This window comes from Mobula hypostoma, chromosome 1 (genome assembly GCF_963921235.1).
Source record: "Mobula hypostoma chromosome 1, sMobHyp1.1, whole genome shotgun sequence".
In the NCBI taxonomy this organism is placed as follows: Eukaryota; Metazoa; Chordata; class Chondrichthyes; order Myliobatiformes; family Myliobatidae; genus Mobula; species Mobula hypostoma.
The window spans coordinates 237,677,393-237,695,611 of record NC_086097.1 but is presented as its reverse complement, the minus strand read 5'-3'; the positions used below and the strand labels follow the sequence as shown (position 1 = coordinate 237,695,611).

The 18,219-nt window shown below is 42.2% G+C and overlaps 1 protein-coding gene across 1 annotated transcript in view; it reads left to right on the top strand.

Annotated features, from left to right (window-relative positions):
- csmd3b (CUB and Sushi multiple domains 3b) overlaps nt 1-18,219 on the top strand; it is a 2,345,756-nt gene that overhangs the window by 1,598,265 nt on the left and 729,272 nt on the right. Inside the window, exon 10 of the mRNA XM_063066157.1 lies at nt 2,215-2,336. Within this exon, the coding sequence (XP_062922227.1) occupies nt 2,215-2,336 (122 nt within the window). The remainder of the gene's footprint in view (nt 1-2,214; nt 2,337-18,219) is intronic.

Below are 18,219 nucleotides of genomic sequence, written 5' to 3'. Positions count from 1 at the left end.
ACTGGAGTTTAGAAGAATAAATTGGGCGAGGGGTATCTCATTGAAATTTATCAAATATTGGAAGGCCGAGGTAGACTGGAGAGTGAAGGGCCGAAGGGTCCAGCCTCAGAATGGAGGGACGTCCAATTAGAGATAGGGAAGAATTTCTTTCACCAGAGGGTGGTGAATCTGTGGGATTTATTTCCACAGATGGCTGTGGAGACCATGTCTCTGGTTGATAGATTCTAAATTGATTAGGGTGTCAAAGGTTAAAGGGAGAAGGCAGGAGATTGGGGTTGAGAGGAATAGTAAATCAGCCACAATGGATTGCAAAGCTGCATGACCTAATTCTTCTCCTTTGTCTTATAGTCTTATGGTCTTGTTGTACTGTAGAGGTAGCAGTTCTGTTACACCTCCAAAAGTGCCCAATAACAAGTGTATTTCAGAACACAGTGAACAGATTTCCCCAACAAAACTCTCAAATGGCATTGCATGAGTGATGAGAACATTATACACAGGTCAATGAGCCATCGGCAATTATGCTTCATGATCATAAGCACCTGTCTAGCTGCACAATCAATCCCAGAAACCTTTGACATTGTTCTTTGCTTCAAAAAGACGATTTTCAATTGCATCACAAAAATGCTTTGCTTCGACATTTTTATCATATTAATCCTAAAGAACTTTTTAGTGACTTCTGAAAAGTTTATAAATTTGGACTCTATCCTTCTGTAATGGGATCTATTTGGGTTTTTTTTTTGTTTTGTGGCTGCCCGTAAGAAGACAAATCTCAAGGTTGTATATATATCAAGCTCAGGTGCCTAAGACTTTTGCATAGTACTGTATATGTCAACGTGGTGTGGAGAGCGAGTTTGTAAATCTGACAGGAGTAAAGGATGTTGGGAATGGTTAGGGTGGAGCACTGTGGGAGGGATTCTGGACAAATGGCAGAGAAGGCTCTGAGACACCAGGCAAGGCCATTTGATTCCAAACAATTGGTTTATTGATCATTACAGAATCTCTCTTTGGTGCTTCCCACTTCCTTTCTTCTTACTTCTCCTTTCCCCAATCATGATACCATACTCCATGCCCTCTTCCCACTCTCAGTCCACAATGGAGACCCATATCAGAATCAGTTTTATCATCACTCACAAATGTCATGAAATTTGAGTTTTTTTTGTGGCAGCAGTACGGTGCAATTCATAGAATCACTACCGTACTGCGTAGTGATATATATATGTACCAAAGACTTTTGCACTATACTCTACATACTTCGATATAAATGTACTTTGTACTACCTTATGTATTCTTAGAATTGCACATTTATTTGTGTCAAACAATCATTTGGATACACATTGCAATAATAGGCTGGAGGAACTTAGCAGGGAAGGCAGCATCTATGGAAAAATGTAAACAATCAACGTTTTGGGCCAAGACCCTTCATCATGACTGGGAAAGAGATGAGGTTAGAACTAGAAGGTGGGGGGCAGTGTAGAAAGAAGTACAAGATGGTAGGTGATTGGTGATGCGTTGCTGTGGTAGCAGGTTTGGAGATTCCCTTCTGATGAACCCAAAGGAATGGTAGAGACCAAACCAGTTGGCTCCAGCAGCATTGCAGGAGTAGCCAGTCAGCCTTGAACTTAATGTAGCACTACCTTTGGAAATCTATTTCCAGATTTTTCTCTTGGCATTTACACCCAAAGCCTTCTCCATTAGTTGGTAGCCGCAGAGCAACAGAGGCTTGAGATCAGTGTTTTCCTTCTCCCAGATGAGCTGCCAGCCATGGCTGACAAGTTCCACCTGCCCAAAGTGACTGCTTTTAAGGTGCCAGTAACGCAGCTTTGTCCCTTCTCTTGTCAATGGAAACAATTACACTGGGCTTAGTATCTAAACCACACCTGAAAGCCAGGTTGTTAGAGGTTATTTGAATTGCCACGTCATTGGGAGAATTTAATAGGTACTGGGAGCTTAACCTCACTATCACCCCAAGTTATGACAACCTTCAGGAACCAGTAACAATCTTAAGGAACTAAAAAGATTGCTTGAAAGCCCCTTCATCCTTTCATCCAATGATCTTTCTACTCTTCTGCCAATGTAACAGCTGTAGATCAGCAAAAACCAACATGGATATTCCTGATGGCATTGTGTGCAAAATTTCAAGATATTTATGTTTAGTTGCCTTTGAACGTTGAAGGTGGTGCACCTAACAATATTCTTTTCTTCTTTTTTTTCTAGTGAAAACTTGTGGAGTTAATCTGAACGGTCCGTCTGGTAGTTTCGTGTCTCCCAATTTCCCTTTCCAATATGACAGCAATGCTCAGTGTGTTTGGATAATAACAGCAGTAAGTCCAAATAAGGTAAGTGAGAGATATACGTGCACTTAAACATGAGTATTGACATACCTTTGTTTTATGGAAAAGTAATGATAACTAGAAAATAAAGGGCAGACTTCCTCTCCTCACTGTATTGACAACATTGGAGACACAGAAAAAATTTCTGCCAGGGCAAGTGTTGGATATGGGTTTAATTTTCAACATTTAAGAGAAGTTTGGATAAGTGCATCGGTGGAACAGCCTTGGAGGGCCATAGTCCAGCTTGCAGTTTGATGGGACCAGTCAATTTGTCATGGACTAGATGGGCAGAAGTGCCTGTTTCTGTGCTGTAGTGCTCAGTGACTCTTTGACACTATTTGCATTAATATTATGCATGAGATTTGTTTAGATTCTGCTGAAAATAGTTTTGAACAAAATTTCCTGTATCACTAGCTCATACTCTTGCCCAATATGATTCACATGCATTATGTACCAGATATTCAATGTATTGGTCATATCATAGAATAAATCTGTTTATCATGTATCATGGAGATATCTCATCGTTATCTCTTTCCACTTATCACCTGTATTCGTTTAAGATGTCTCAAAGTGACACAGTGAAAGGCAAATGCAGCAAGTGTCAGCAAGACTATTTATCTTTCAAACCTATTACAATTTTATTGTAATATTTATTGTTGTATAACTAGCCATAATGTCCACAAGAAGGTTTTTTAAGTGATTAAATAAATGCATCAGCTATTTCATTTTGGTGTAGGAAATTGATTATATATACAGTATATAATCCAGGGGTTCCCAACTTCTTTTTATGCTATGGACCCCTATCGTTAACCAAGTTGCCATCAGGTTGGCACCTCTGATATAATCAGGGAGGCTAAGATGTTCATTTCTCTTTTGTTGTTTGAACCCTGTTGTTACCTCTTGATTTGATTATTCTAACACAGTCATAACTGTACAGAATGGAAAAGGCTACAGAAAGTGGTGGATACAGCCCAGTCCATCATAGGCAAAGTCCACTCCAACATTAAGTAAATTTACAAGGAGCATTACCACAATAAGTCAGTGTCCATCATCAGAGGGTCTTTTAACAGCCTCCTAGATAGGTACATGGAGCTTAGAAAAATAGAGGGCTAGAAAAACTAGGGAAATTCTAGGCAGCTTCTAGAATAGGTTACAGGGTTGGCTCAACATTATGGGCCAAAGGGCTTGTAATGTGCTGTAGGTTTCTATGGTCTATGTTCTAAAGACTCCCACCAACCAGGCAATGCTCTCTTCTCACTATTGGGCAGGTGGTACTTCTGTCCTTAGGTCCCACACTTCCTTGTTCAGGAATAGGTATTGCCCTACAACCATCAGGATCCTGAACCGGAATGGATAAACATAGAAACATAGAAAACCCACAGCACAATACAGGCACTTCAGCCCACAATGCTGCACTGAACATGTACTTACTTTAGAAATTACCTAGGGTTACCCATAGCCATCAATTTTTCTAAGCTCTTTGTACCTATCCAGGAGTCTGTTAAAAGACCCTATCGATTCCGCATCCACCACCGTCGCCAGCAGCTCATTCCACGCACTCACCACTCTCTGTGTAAAAAAATATACCCCTGACATCCCCTCTGTACCTACTTACAAGCACCTTAAAATTGTGCCCTCTGGTGTTAACCATTTCAGAGCTGGGAAAAAGCCTCTGACTATCCACATAATCAATGCTTCTCATCATTTGATACACCTCTATCGGGTCACCTCTGATCCTCCGTCGCTCCAAGGATAAACGGCCAAATTCACTCAAACTATTCTCCCCAATCCAGACAACATCTTCGTAAATCTCCTCTGCACCCTTGCTATATTTTCCACAGGGATCTACAGGGGTCTATGATGAGACCGATTTTTTTTACATTATATATTAATGATTTAGATGATGGAATTGATGGCTTTGTTGCAAAGTTTGCAGACATTATGAAGTTACATGGAGGGGCAGGTAAGTTTTAGGAAGTAGGGAGGCTACAGAAGGACTTAAGCAGATTCGGAGAATGGGCAAAGAAATGGCAAATGGAATACGATGTTGGGAAGTGTGTGGTCATGCACTTTGGTAGAAGAGATGAAAGGGTTGACTATTTTCTAAATGGAGAGAAAATATTTTTTAAAAACTGAGGTGCAAAGGGACTTGGGAGTCCTTGTGTAGGATTCCCTAAAGGTTAATTTGCAGATTGAGCCTTTGGTGAGGAAGGCAAATGCAATGTTAGCGTTCATTTCAAGAGGACTAAAATATGAAAGCAAGGATGTAATGTTGAAACTTCATAAAACACTGGTGAGGCCTCACTTGGAGTAGTTTGAGCAGTTTTGGGTCCCTTATCTTGAAAAGCATGTGCTGCAACTGGAGAGGTTCAAAAAGGATCACAAAAATGATTCCATTATTGAATAGCATCCCAGATGAAGAATGTTTGATGGCTCAGGGCCTGTATACACTTGAATTCAGAAGAATGAAGGGTGACCTTAATGAAATCTATCAAATGGTGAAAGGCCTTTACAGCGTGGATGTGCAAAGGATGTTTACAATGGTGGGAGGGTCTAAGACCAGAGGACACAACCTCAGAACTGGGGGTCGTCCTTTTTGAACAGAGATGAGGAGGAATTTCTTTAGCTAGAGAGTGGTGAATCTGTGGCATTTGGTGCCATGGTCAGCTGTGGAGGCCAAATCTTAATTGGTCAGGGTATGAAGGAATGAGGGAGAAAACAGTAGATTGGAGCTGAGAGGAAAATTTGATCAGTCATGAAATGGTGGAGCAGACTCGATGGGCCAAATGGCCTAATTCTGTTCCTATATCTTATTGTCTTATAGTCTAAAAACATATACTGAAGACTAAAGCCTACAAAATGTAATGGCCCAATCCATCACAGGAATAGCTCTCGTCATCATTGAGCACATCTACATGTAGTGCTGTCCAAAAGCAGCATCTATCATCATGTTCCCCCACCACCCAGGTCATGTTCTTTTCTCGCTGCTGCCATCAGGAAAAAGATACAGGATTCTCAGGACCACCAGGTTCAGGAACATTTATTACTCCTTTACCATCAGGTTCTTGAACCAGAGGGATAACTTCCCTCAACTTCACCTGCCCCTTCACTGAACTGTTCCCATATCCTAAGGATTCACTTTCATGAACTTATTTTCAAAAAACTCTTCATCTTCTCACGTTCTCAATTTTCATTGCTTGCTTGCTTCCTTATGTATTTATTTATGTATTCCTTTTTTGTTGTTCTTTTTGTATTTGCACAGTTTGTTGTCTTTTGCACATGGGTTGTTTGTCTGCCCTTTTGGGTGCGGTCTTTCATTGATTCTATTGTGTTTCTTGTAATTAGTGTGAATGCCCACGACGTAATGAGCCTCAGGTTATATATGGTGACATATGTGCAGTTTGATTATAAATTTACTTTGAACTGTGAACTTCAGGCCCTCAAACCTTTGCCACACTCAGTTAAAAAATTCTCTTCCTTATTTTTAAATTCTTCCATGTTTATTTGTTCCCTTAACACCTTTGCTCCCTCACAGTTAAGGGATTTGTGTGCCATAGCTTTGGTGACTTGGATTCAATCCTGACTTTCAGTGCTACCTACATGGAGTTTGCTTCATTCTCCTAATGACCAAGTGTGTTTCCCCAGGAATTCCTCCCTCACCCCAAAGACACGGAGGTTGGTAGAGTAATTGGCCACTATAAGTTGCCCCTGGATGAGTTGTTGGCTCCAGTGAGAATTGATAGGACTGTGAAGAATAAAATCGGTTTGTTATCAATGAGGTCATGATGATCAGCATGAACATAATGGGGTTAAGCATCTATTTCCATCCTGTCTCTCTCTCTCTGGCTATCCATCCCATAGGATGCTGATAGTTCCTTTCAGTCAGTTAGTGGGATTGACCCCACTCCTCAGAAAGGAACAGCGTGTGCGTGAGTGGATCTTAGGTGAGTAGGGGGTTGCACAAGTCCAGACCCACCCTCTTGACATCCCCTCCCGGATCCAGCGGCATGGTGGGGTCCAAGACAGCTGGGGGGAGTTCTGTTGCAGTGAATGGCCAGACCAAGCTTCGATGCAAGGGATGCCCTTCCCGCGCTTCACGGCACGTGTTTGCAAGATGGCTGTTGACCTTACGAGAGGGTTCATCCGCCCTTTGACAGGTCTTGTTTTTCGTCCTGCAGGGTGTCTAGCCATCCTGTATGACCCTGTGGGAAACATTATGTCTATGCCATATTAATTCTGTAACCCTAATAAACTTGATTTTAATCACATCAGCATTGGTGGCCATGTCTACACTTGCTCAAACAGTTCCTTCTCTCACTAAATCTGTTTCCCTCATCTCTAATTCCTCATTTAGGACAATCCTTCACACCTCCTTCTTTGACCAATAGTTTTGATAATGATGCATTTTTTGGCATTTTTTTGAGTGTCCTGCCGGGTTATGACATTAATTTAACTGCAAACGTAAGCTATTGTTACAGATCTTGTGACCATTTAAGTCCATTCATTTTATCGAAGTAGTTGTTGCATATTGAGGAGAGAGAATTATTGACTTTTGAGTGATACAATCTTAACCTAAAGATATTTTGGGATGATTGTAAAAGAGGTTTTGAGAGAGATATCATTGAAAGGAGGTTATTTTTTTTACAATGAGACATAGCCATTGTGAGAATGGAAGTAGATTTTTGCTATTATCTATAATTGCATAGATGTGACATCCCAATCTCGTAGCTATGGTAACAGTAAAGTTGCTCCAAGCTATTGCACTGTGGCATTGAAATTTTAAGGTTGCCAAATGGGGTGGGGGCGGAATATACTGTAATTGCAGAAGATGCAAAGATATTGCTGTTTGTGTATGTATGTATGTATGTGTGTATGTGTATATATATATATATATATATATATATATATATACACACACACACATATAAAAAGATATATGAAAGCTCCTTAATGAAACAATCATCAAAATGCAGGAAGCAACTAGTCAGAGCAAGTATAACGCCAGGAAGGGATGAAATGCAGTATTTTTAATGAGTTTTCACCTGTTTGTGTTCTGGTAGATGAACCAGAACAAGAGAGACAGACAAGGCCAGTGAGAGGGCTGTCAGAATTCTAATATATGTCGATGGAGAAGTCTTGTTGTGATTGTCGGGTTTGATGTCCCCACCAGAGCAGTAATAGTATGTTATTCATTTCAGTGACCCTTGCTGTCTCTTATCCCTGTTGTATTCCTTCTACACTTAGAGGCCACTTTATTAGACACTGGAGTGGAAGCTGGTGTGGTCTTCTGCTGCCATAGCCTGTCCACTTCAAGCTAGCTTTTCACTAATTCTATTTTTTGTTTATTTTTTCTACCGTGAATAGGTGGTGAGATTGAGATATATCTCCAGCAAAGGATGTGTAAGGCATTCCTTCCTGCAAGTCACCCTTGGGCAAGTTGTACCATGAGACTATGATCGCCTGCTTCAAAAACAACATGGCACATAATGATGATGATGACTGTGGATGTTCACATAAAAATGATTCTCAGAGCAATATGTGGTGACATATACATACTTTGATCTTAAATTTACTTTAAACTTTGAATGACAAATAACCAATGTGCAAAATAAGACATTGTATTCATCATTGTGTGCCATGTCATATGACATAGGTGATTATGGTGACCATGATTGTTCTTGTCAAATTTTTTTAGAGGTGGTTTGCCATTGCCTTTTTCTGGGCAGTGTCTTTACAAGACGGGTGACCCCAGCCATTATCAATACTCCTCAGAGATTATCTGCCTGACGTCAGTGGTCACATAACCAGGGCTTATGATTTGCACTAGCTGCTCAGATAACCATCCACCATCTGCTCCCATGACTTCATGTGATCCTGATCTGGTTGGGGGTGGGGATGGGGAGACTAAGCAGGTGCTACACCTTGCCCAAGGGTGACCTGCAGGCTATCAGAGGGAAGGAGCACACTACACCTCCTTTGGTAGAGACGTATCTCCACCACGCCACCCAAAGTAAGACAATCTGTGCAAATACTAAATAAATAAATTACACATATATACAGTACATACAAAAAAAAAGTAATACTGAGAACATCAGCTGTGTATTCTTGACAGGGAGTCCACAGGTTGTGGAATCAGTTCAGAGTTGAGGCCAATAAAGTAATCTATGCTGGTTCAGAACCCTGATGGCTGAAGGATAATAATTGTTCCTGAACTTGGTGACGTGTGATCAAAAGCCTGGATGGTGGGGATTTTTGATGATAGATATTGCTGTCTTGTGGCAGCCCTCTACGCAGATGTGCTCACTGATTGGGAGGACTTCATCTGTGATAGACTGAGCTGTACCCTGCACTTCTCCATTTTTGGGTATTGGTGTTTCGGTACAAGGCAGTTATGCAAACAGTCAGAATACTCTCCACTGTGCATCGGTGGAACTTAGAAGATGTTATTTCTCATTGATTGAAGTTGTTAGCATGGTAAAAATGGAAGAGCAGATACCAAAATCCTGTAGATAATTTAAAGAAAGTACGTTAAGGAAATTGCGGGTAGAAGAGTAATAACAGAACTGAGTATTAATTGGCACGGGAGTTTGCACGAGGCTGCAGTGGAAATCATCAAATCTTCCCATTTAGGAATAACACAGCTGGAATCCACAGTCACGGCCACGGCTACTGCAGTAGGCTGCATTATTTTAAGATGTTTTTAAAATTTATCTTTACTCAAAATCATTGGATCTCGAAGGGCAGACACAGGTCACAAGTGCAGTTCCCCTTGAAGAAAGAGAAAGCACGGATGTCACATTGGTTTACAAGTTCAGTTGAAATGCAGAGGCTTCAGGCTTCCACTCCAAACTATCCTGCTAGTGAATGTACAGTATAACATTGAAGACCTTAGAGCAAGATTTGTGTACCAGAGGGACATCAGGGACTGCTGCTTTATGGAAATATGGCTCACACTTTACAATTTCCGGCGTAATCCTGTAGCCCATTGGCTTCATCATTCTCCACAAAGACGGGATAGTTCAGTCTTTTAAAGGCAGAGGTGGTGTATGCTTTATGATTTAGTGATTGTGGTCCACAAATGTCATGGTTCTGTCTCAGTACTGCTTACCCAACCTGGAACGTATATGACCATAAGATATAGGAGCAGAGTTAGGCCATTTGGCCCATTGATTCTGCTGCACCATTTCATCATGGCTGATCCAAATTTCACAGGCCCTGAACTATCAAACGCCCTTCATATGACAAGTATTTCAAACCTGAAATCATTTTTGTACACCTCCTTTGAACCCTCTCCAGTTTCAGCACATCTTTTCAAAGATAAGGGGTCCAAAACTGCTCACCAGTGCTTTATAAAGTCTCAACCTTACTTCCTTGCCTTTATATTCTAGTCCTCTTGAAATTAATGCTAGCATCACATTTGACTTCCTCATACACACACTCAATCTGCAAGTTAACCTTTAGGGAATCCTGCACAAGGTTCTTTAAATATTTTCTCTCCATTTAGAAAATTGACAATCCTTTCATTTCTTCTACCAAAGTGCATGATCATAACCTTCCCAACACTGCATTCCATCTGCCATTTCTATGTCCATTCTCCTAACCATCTAAGTCTTTCTGTAGCCTCTCTACTTCCTCATAACTGCCTGCCCCTCCACCTATCTTCTTATCGTTTGCATATTTTGCAACAAAGCCATCAATTCCATCATCCAAATCGGTGAAATATAACATGAAAAGAATCAGTCCCAATACAGACCCCTATGGAATACCACTGGACACTGGCAGCCAGCCAGAAAACACTCTTTTTATTCCCACTGTTTGCCTCCTGCCAATCAGCCACTGCTTTATGCATGCTGGAGTCTTTCCTGTAATACCATGGGCTTGGAGTTTGTAAAGCAACCTGTGTGTGGCACCTTGTCAAAGGCCTTCTGAAAATCCAAGTACTCAACTTTAACAGATACTCTTTTGGCCTTCTTGCTTGTTATTTCTTCAAAGAGATCCAACAGATCTGTCAGACAAGGTTTTCCATTGAGGGAACCATGCTGATTTCAGCCAATTTTATCATGTGCCTCCAAGTACCCTGAGAGCTCATCCTTAATAATCGACTCCAACCATCTTCCCATCTACTAAGGACAGACTAACTGGTCCATTGTTTCCTTTATTCTGCCTCTCTCCTTTCTTGAAGAGTGGAGTGACATTTTCAATTGTCCAGTCTTCTGGAACCATTCCAGAACCTAGTGACTCGAGAAAGATCATTACTAAGACCTCCATGATTTCTTCAGCCACCCCTTTCTGAACTTTGGGTTGTACACTATCTGGTCCAGGTGACTTATCTACCTTCAGACCTTTCAGTTTCCCAGAACCTTCTCTCTAGTTATGGTAATTTCACACAATTCATGACCCCTGACTCCTGGAATATCCATCATACTGCTGGTGTCTTCCACTGTGAGGACTGATGCAAAATATTTATTCAGTTCGTTTGCCATTTTGTTGTCCCCCATTACTTCCTCTCCAGCATTGTTTTCCAGCAGTCCTATATCTGTTCTCGCCTGTCAAAGTGTCAGGCCCTGATGGTACACCTGGTAGGACTCAGAAAATCTGTGTCAACCAACCGGCAGGAGTGTTCAAGGACATCTTCAATCTCTCACTGCTGTAGTCAGAGTCTCCCACCTGCTTCAAATGGGTGACAATCATACCAGTGCCCAAGAAGAACAGGGCGAGCTGCCTTAATAACTATCACCCAGTGGCACTCACATCAACTCTGATAAAGTGCTTTGAGAAGTTGGTCATGGCAAGAATCAACTCCTGCCTAAGCAAGGACCTGGACCTGCTCCAATTTACTTATTGCCACAATAGGTTGACAGTGGATGCAATCTCACTGACTCTCCACTCAGCCTAGGATCACCTGGACAATAGTAATACCAAGTCAGGCTACTGTTCATTGATTACAGATCAACGTTCAACACTATCATACTATCAGTACTAATCAACAAGCTCCAAAACCTGATCCTCTGTACCTCCCTCTGCAAGTGGATCCTTGACTTCCTCACCGGAAGACCATAGTCAGTGCAGATCAGCAATAACATCTCCTCCTTGCTGACAATCAACACTGGTACACCTCAAGGGTGTGTGTTAGCCCACTGTTCTACTCTCTCTACACCCACATCTATGTGGCTAGGCACAGCTCAAATGCCATCTATAAATTTGCCGACAATACAACTGTGTCTGACAGAATTTCAGATGGTCACGATGAGGTGTAGAGGAGTAAGACAGATCAGCTTGTTGAGTGGTGTTGTAGCAACAACCTTGCACTCAGTGTCAGTAAGACCAAGGAATTGATTGTGGATTTCAGGAAGGGGAAGTCGAGGGAACACGCACCAGTCCTCATCGAGGCATCAGAAGTGCAATGGGTGAATAGTTTCAAGTGCTTGAGTGTCAACGTTTTTGAAGATCTATCCTGGGCCTAAATATTGATGCAATTATAAAGAAGGCATGACAGTGGCTATGTTTCATTAGAAGTTTGAGGAGAAGTACCATGGAAAGCATTCTAACTGGTTGCAACCATCTAGTCGGAGCGTCCTCTAGACGGGATGGGAAAAGAAAACTGCAGGAAGTTGTAAATTCTGCCAGCTCCATTCTGGACACTAGCCTCCCCATCAACCAGGACACCTTCAAAAGGTGACGCCTCAGAAAGGCTGCATCTATCATTAAGAATACCCATCACACAGGATGTGACCTCTTCTCATTGCTATCAACGAGGAGGAGGTACAGGAGCAGAAAACGCCTATTCACTGTTTCAGGAATAGTTTCTTCCCCTTCACCATCAGATATCTGAATGGACAAGAACCCATGAACATTACCTCAGTAAGTTTCCATCTCTTTTTCCAAGACTTAATTAATTTATTTTTTATATATACTTCTCATTATAATTTATAGTTTTTATTTTTATGTATTGCAATATACTGCTGCCATAAGTCAACAAATTTCACAACTATGCCAGTGATAATAAACCTGATTCTGATTCCCATTCTCTCTTCACATCCTATTTAGTTTCTACAGCATCCATTTTTGAAAGCTCTTTCAGATGATTGAAAGCCATGGAAGTGACTAAAATTGATTCTTTCACTGAAGCATTGGCGCAAGTTGTCATGGAAAAGGAGTTAACATGACAGGGGCTTACTGCTGCTTACATTTCCTGCTAATGCTTCTGTGCTCCCTCGGATTGTGCTTGTTCACAGATCTCTCCTGCTAATAATCACCTGGTTGGGGAAGAAAAAAAAGACACAGTGCTAAAAGATCCGGAAAAAAAAATCATTATATTAATCAGCTTTTAGATGCGGCGCAGAATTAAATTTCTCCAGAAAATTTTTCGTGCGACTCATTCACTTATAAGACAGTCCGCAACATCAAAAATGTTCCTTTCAAGTCCTTTGTACAGTATGTGAGACATATTCCGCAAGACAATGCAGTGATGTACACTTCAGTTATATTTACCTATAGTCATAGTCATACTTTATTGATCCCAGGGGAAATTGGTTTTCATTACAGTTGCACCATAAATAATTAAATAGTAATATGTAAATTATGCCAGAAAATAAGTCCAGGACCAGCCTATTGGCTCAGGGTGTCTGACCCTCCAAGGGAGAAGTTGTAAAGTTTGATGGCCACAGGCAGGAATGACTTCCTATGGCGCTCTGTGTTGCATCTCGGTGGAATGAGTCTCTGGCTGAATGTACTCCTGTGCCCAACTATTATGACTGCATTAGCTACCATCTTCTCTGCACCCTATCATGATATCCCCACTCCCCATGTAGTGCCGCAGGTATTCGGCTCTTCCTATCCCTTCCATCACTGAATGATATTCCAACTCTTTCTCCACTGCCTTCCAACCTTCATGCCCCACAACCACAACCCCCTCACCCCATCATGCAATCTCACCTTCCACAATCTATGAACAATTCAGTAATCTCGCTGGTTGACTCTACAGCCAAGCTGAGAAAAAGCCTTTGAGCAAGTTAAATATTGTGGAAATTGTTCTGTACTTGGTTTTTGAATATTGGATTATCAGCGTGCTGTGAAAGCATTCACTGGTCTGCCATGCATAGTTCAATGGTTCAAGGTAAATTTATTATCAAAGTACATAAATGTCACCAAATATCACTCTGAGATTCATTATCTTGTGGACATTTGCTGGAGAGCAAAGAAATACATTATAATCAATGAAAAACTACACACTAAGTCTGACAAGCAACCAATGTGCAAAAGGAGACAAACTGTGAAAATACAAGTAAATAAATAAATAATACCAAAAACACAAGTCTGTGAAAGTGAGTGCATAAGTTGTGCTCACTGACCAGTTCAGTGTTCAGCTGAGTGAAGTTTTTCACACAGGTTCAGGAGCCTGATGGTTGAAAGGTAATAAATGTGGCCTTAAAACACCTCTAAAATACCAGATCGGGCATCCACAAATTTCTGTGCCACCCTCCTATCACTGGTCACTTGTTGCCAGAGATAAGAGCAATTATTGTGAAACACACCAGGAGACTTTTCGCACACATTGTTAAGACCAGAGGACAAGTGTAGCACACTAACTATTGGTTTGTGTAACCCACTTGTACTTTCTCTGCATGACTGCGTGGGTTTCCTCTGGGTGCTCCTGTTTACTCCCACGTTCCAAAGACGTATGGATTAGTAAGACTCAATCATTTTCAGGCATGCTCCTTCGGCACCGGAAGCATGGCAACACTCGCAGACTGCCGCCCCACATGTCTCAGGCTCGATTGTTGACACAAGCGATGCATTTCATTATATGACTTGATGTACGTGTGACGAATAAAGCTTATCTTTCTTTAAGAAGAACATTTCTGGCAATTCTGGGTATATCACAAAAAAAAAAGACACTGTGGATTCCCTCTTGCGATCAAAGAGAAGAAAATGAAGCCAAGCAGAGGGAAACTGCAGTTCCAACTCAGAGAGTGAGCGGAGTGAAGGAATTCTTCAATCCCGAAGCTGCATGTCATCCAGCTTTTTCTGGGCCTCCTTCAACATGGCCTCCAGAGATATTTCCTAGGAACTGTAGCTTCACAGTAAGTTTCTCGATGTTCCTCGCCTCCCCTTGCGAGGCACCGTAACATAGCTGCCGGCACAATCGCTTTCCAGCGCCAGTGGTCACTGATCGGAATTGGACTCCTGCTGCTGTCTGTCAAGAGTTTATACACTCTCGCCTTGACCACATGGGTTTCCTCGGGGTGCTCCAGTTTCCTCTCACGTTCTAAAGGCTTATGCTTGGGGTTAGGATCAGTGGGTTGTGCACATGCTACGTTGGCGCTGAAAGTGTGGTGACGCTGGCTGCCCCCAGCACAATCCTCAGACTGTGTTGGTCATCGATACAAAACAAAGCATTTCACTGTAAGTTTCAAAGTTTGGATGCACATATGACAAAGCTGATCTGTAATCTTTATCTCTGGGACATAATCCTGCCCCATGAATATTGCTCTGGCAGGTGCTGAAGCTGTAAGCGCATCTATTTAAGCAGTTGTACATAAATTCAAATTATTGATAATGTATCAAGAGAGCTATGAATGGGGGGGGGGTGGAACCCAAGTGCAGAGCAGAGTCTAGAAATAACTCAGACTCAGACTCGAAATAAACAAGATCACGCAAACAAAATCCAAAAGCGAGATCACAAATGGTAGCACTAGAAATGGAACTCCTATGATTGAGCACAGAGTGCTCTGCCCAAGGCCTTTAAGTACAGACTTTCCATGAAGGAATGTGGCAGGCAATAATTGTCAGTCTGAGTACTAAAAGGAGAGTGGCAGTTAACCATACTCCGGGGAATTGGAGTGCCGAAACTTGGAAGCCTGCCGCTGTTCCATCGGGAACATGACAGATAATCAACAATGAAGCCCAAAGTTACTTGTTACAATATTCCTTCATGAAGTTGTATCAAAGTCCCAACATTCACAGCTCCAAAATAAACCTGTGTAACTCTGGGCAGGTTTACTTTTGGTGCTGTAAACATTGTGACTTTGCCGAGCACCGCAATGGCCACCTGGAGCTCCTGGTTCCATGCCATTTTAATTCCCCTTCCCATTCTCACACTAACCCGTCTGTACTTGGTCTCTGGGTGAGGCCAAACACAACATTGAAGAACAATATGGTAGCGTAGTGGTTAGCACAATCCTTTATAGTACAGGCAACACAGGTTCAATTCCCGCCACCGTCTTTAAGGTTCTCCCCATGACCGTGTGGGTTTCCTCAGGGTGCTCCAGCTTCCAAAGTCATATCAGAGGATAGATTAATTTGGCCATTGTAAATTGTCCCAAGATTGGTCTCGGGGCAAATCGGGGGTTGGTGGGTCAGAACGGCCCATTCCGCACTGTTTCTCAATAAGTTAATTAAAAAAATAAAATCACTTTGCATTCTGCTTGGATCGTCTACAACCCAATAACACAGACACTGAATTTAACCTTTTCAGGTAGCCTCCTCTTCTATCCTTTCCTGCCCCTTCAGATCAACCCAGGTCCTCTCACATACGTATTTCTCTCTAAAACATCCCCCACCACCTGTAACAGTTTCTTCCCCTGTCAGTTATGACATTTGCCCATTCCCCGTGGTTTTCCCCCCTTCCTTCACTCAACATTTGCTACCTTATACCCCTCTTCTGGTTTAAGATGGCGCTGCTGAAGTTGTGCGACACCTTATTGGTAGTTCAGGAGGCAAGACTGAAAACATCACAAACAACACTTTTTATGAGGTAGGTTGTGGTACACTAACACCGCAAACAACGAAGAGGCAAGCGAATCGAGGGATGAGCCATACTGATGCACTGCAAGGTCGGGGCACAACGTGTTCGAGGCGGTTTTGGAGTTGGAGCAAGCGATTTGAAGAGGAGTCGAGGCAGAGACGTTTTGGTGCCCAGTGCGAGGTTGGATCGCTCTAAGCACAAGCAGATGAGGTCGAGAATGGCTTCAGGCTGGGCGACAAGATCTAAGCCCTGCACTGGGGCCCAGTGGGGCACAATCCAATGTCTGGATGATTTAAACACCAGCTCACATAGATGCGGAAAGGCAGGGTGCTGGGACCAGAGGCTAGGGACGGCTTGGTTTCACTTGCCCTCCCGCGATGTTTCCTTGTCTCTCTGTGGTGCTGATGCTATGAGTCTGCACCCACAGCTGCGCACTCTGTGTCCATGAGCTTCATAGCGGCTTGCCCCACAATGTGATGAACTTGTGACCGAGACTTTGGGCCTACTCCATCTGCTCTGGGGATTTGGGTCTATGGACTCAATTTGATTCGGAATGCTACTGTTTGACATGATTTGTGTTTTTTTTTTCTCTTTCACCTCACATTGGGTGGTGGTCTTTCTTTTTTTTAAATTGGGTTCTTTTGGGTTTCTTGCTCTGTGGCTGCCCGTAAGCAGACAAATCTCAAGTTGTGTAATTTATACATACTTTGATAAATGTACTTTGAACATTTGAATCTCTTCCTTTCTTAACATATTCCATAAAATATAGTTCTTTGAACATCAAACATAATTGTACAGTATAGACCCTTCAGCCCAAAATATTGTGCTGAACTTTAACCTATTCTAAGATTAATCCATAAGAAGATAAGAGATACAGTAGGAGCAGAATTAGGCCATTTGGCCCATCAAATCTTCTCCAACAGTTCATCATGGCTGATCCATTTTCCCTCTCAAACCCATTCTCTTGCCTTCTCCTCATAACTTTTCACACCCTGACAAACCAATCAATCTCTGCCTTAAGTACACCTAAAGACCGGTCCTCCACTCCAATTCTGATTTCTGACCTCTGATCTAAATGGATGTACTGTATTTCTATTCTGAGTCTGTGTACTCTAGTCCTTCACTCTCCCACTACAGGAAACATCCTCTCCATATCCACTTTCCACCAGGCCTCTCATCATTCTTCAAAACTCCAGTGAGTACCTGTCCAAATCCATCAAATGCTCCTCATACGATAACCTATTCATTCACAGAATCATTCTTGTGGAACTCCTCTGAACCCTTTCCAATGTCAGCACATCTTTTCTTAGATTAAGGACCCAAAGATGCTTGAAACACTCTAAGCGAGGCCTCACCAGTGCTGTACATAGCCTCAGCATAACATTTTATTTAGCAGTATATTCTAGTCCTCTTGAAATAAACATTGCACTTGTTTTCCTCACTACTGACTCAGTCTGCAAATTTACCTTTAGGGAATCCTGCACGAGGACTCTCAAGTTCCTTTGAAACTTGCACTTTGGAATTTTCTGCCCATTTAGAAAGTAGTCTATGCTTTTGTTCCTTTTAGTCAAGTGCCTGACTATACATTTCCTGACACTCTATCCCATCTGCCACTTCTTTGCCCATTCTCCTAATCTGTTGAAGTCCTTCTGCAGCCTTCCTGCTTCCTCAACACTATTTGCATATTGTCTACAAACCCTGGTTGCAAAGCTATCAATCCCATCATCCATATCATTGCCATATAACATAAAAAAGTGGTCCTAATGCAGACCCTTGTGGAGCACCACTAGTCACCAGCAGCCAATCAGAAAAGCTCCCTTTATTGTCACTCTTTGCCTCCTGCCAATCGCCCAATGCTCTATCCATACTGGTACATTCCTGTAATTCCATGGGCTCTTATCCTGGGAAGCAGACTCAGGTGTAGCTCCTTGTCAAAGGCCTTCTGGAAATCCAACGACACAACAGCTACTGATTCTCCTTTGTCAACACTGCTCGTTATTTCCTCAAAGAATTCCAACAGATTTGTCAGGCAAGATTTTCCCTTGAAGAAAGCATAGAAACATAGAAACATAGAAAATAGGTGCAGGAGTAGGCCATTCGGCCCTTCGAGCCTGCACCGCCATTTATTATGATCATGGCTGA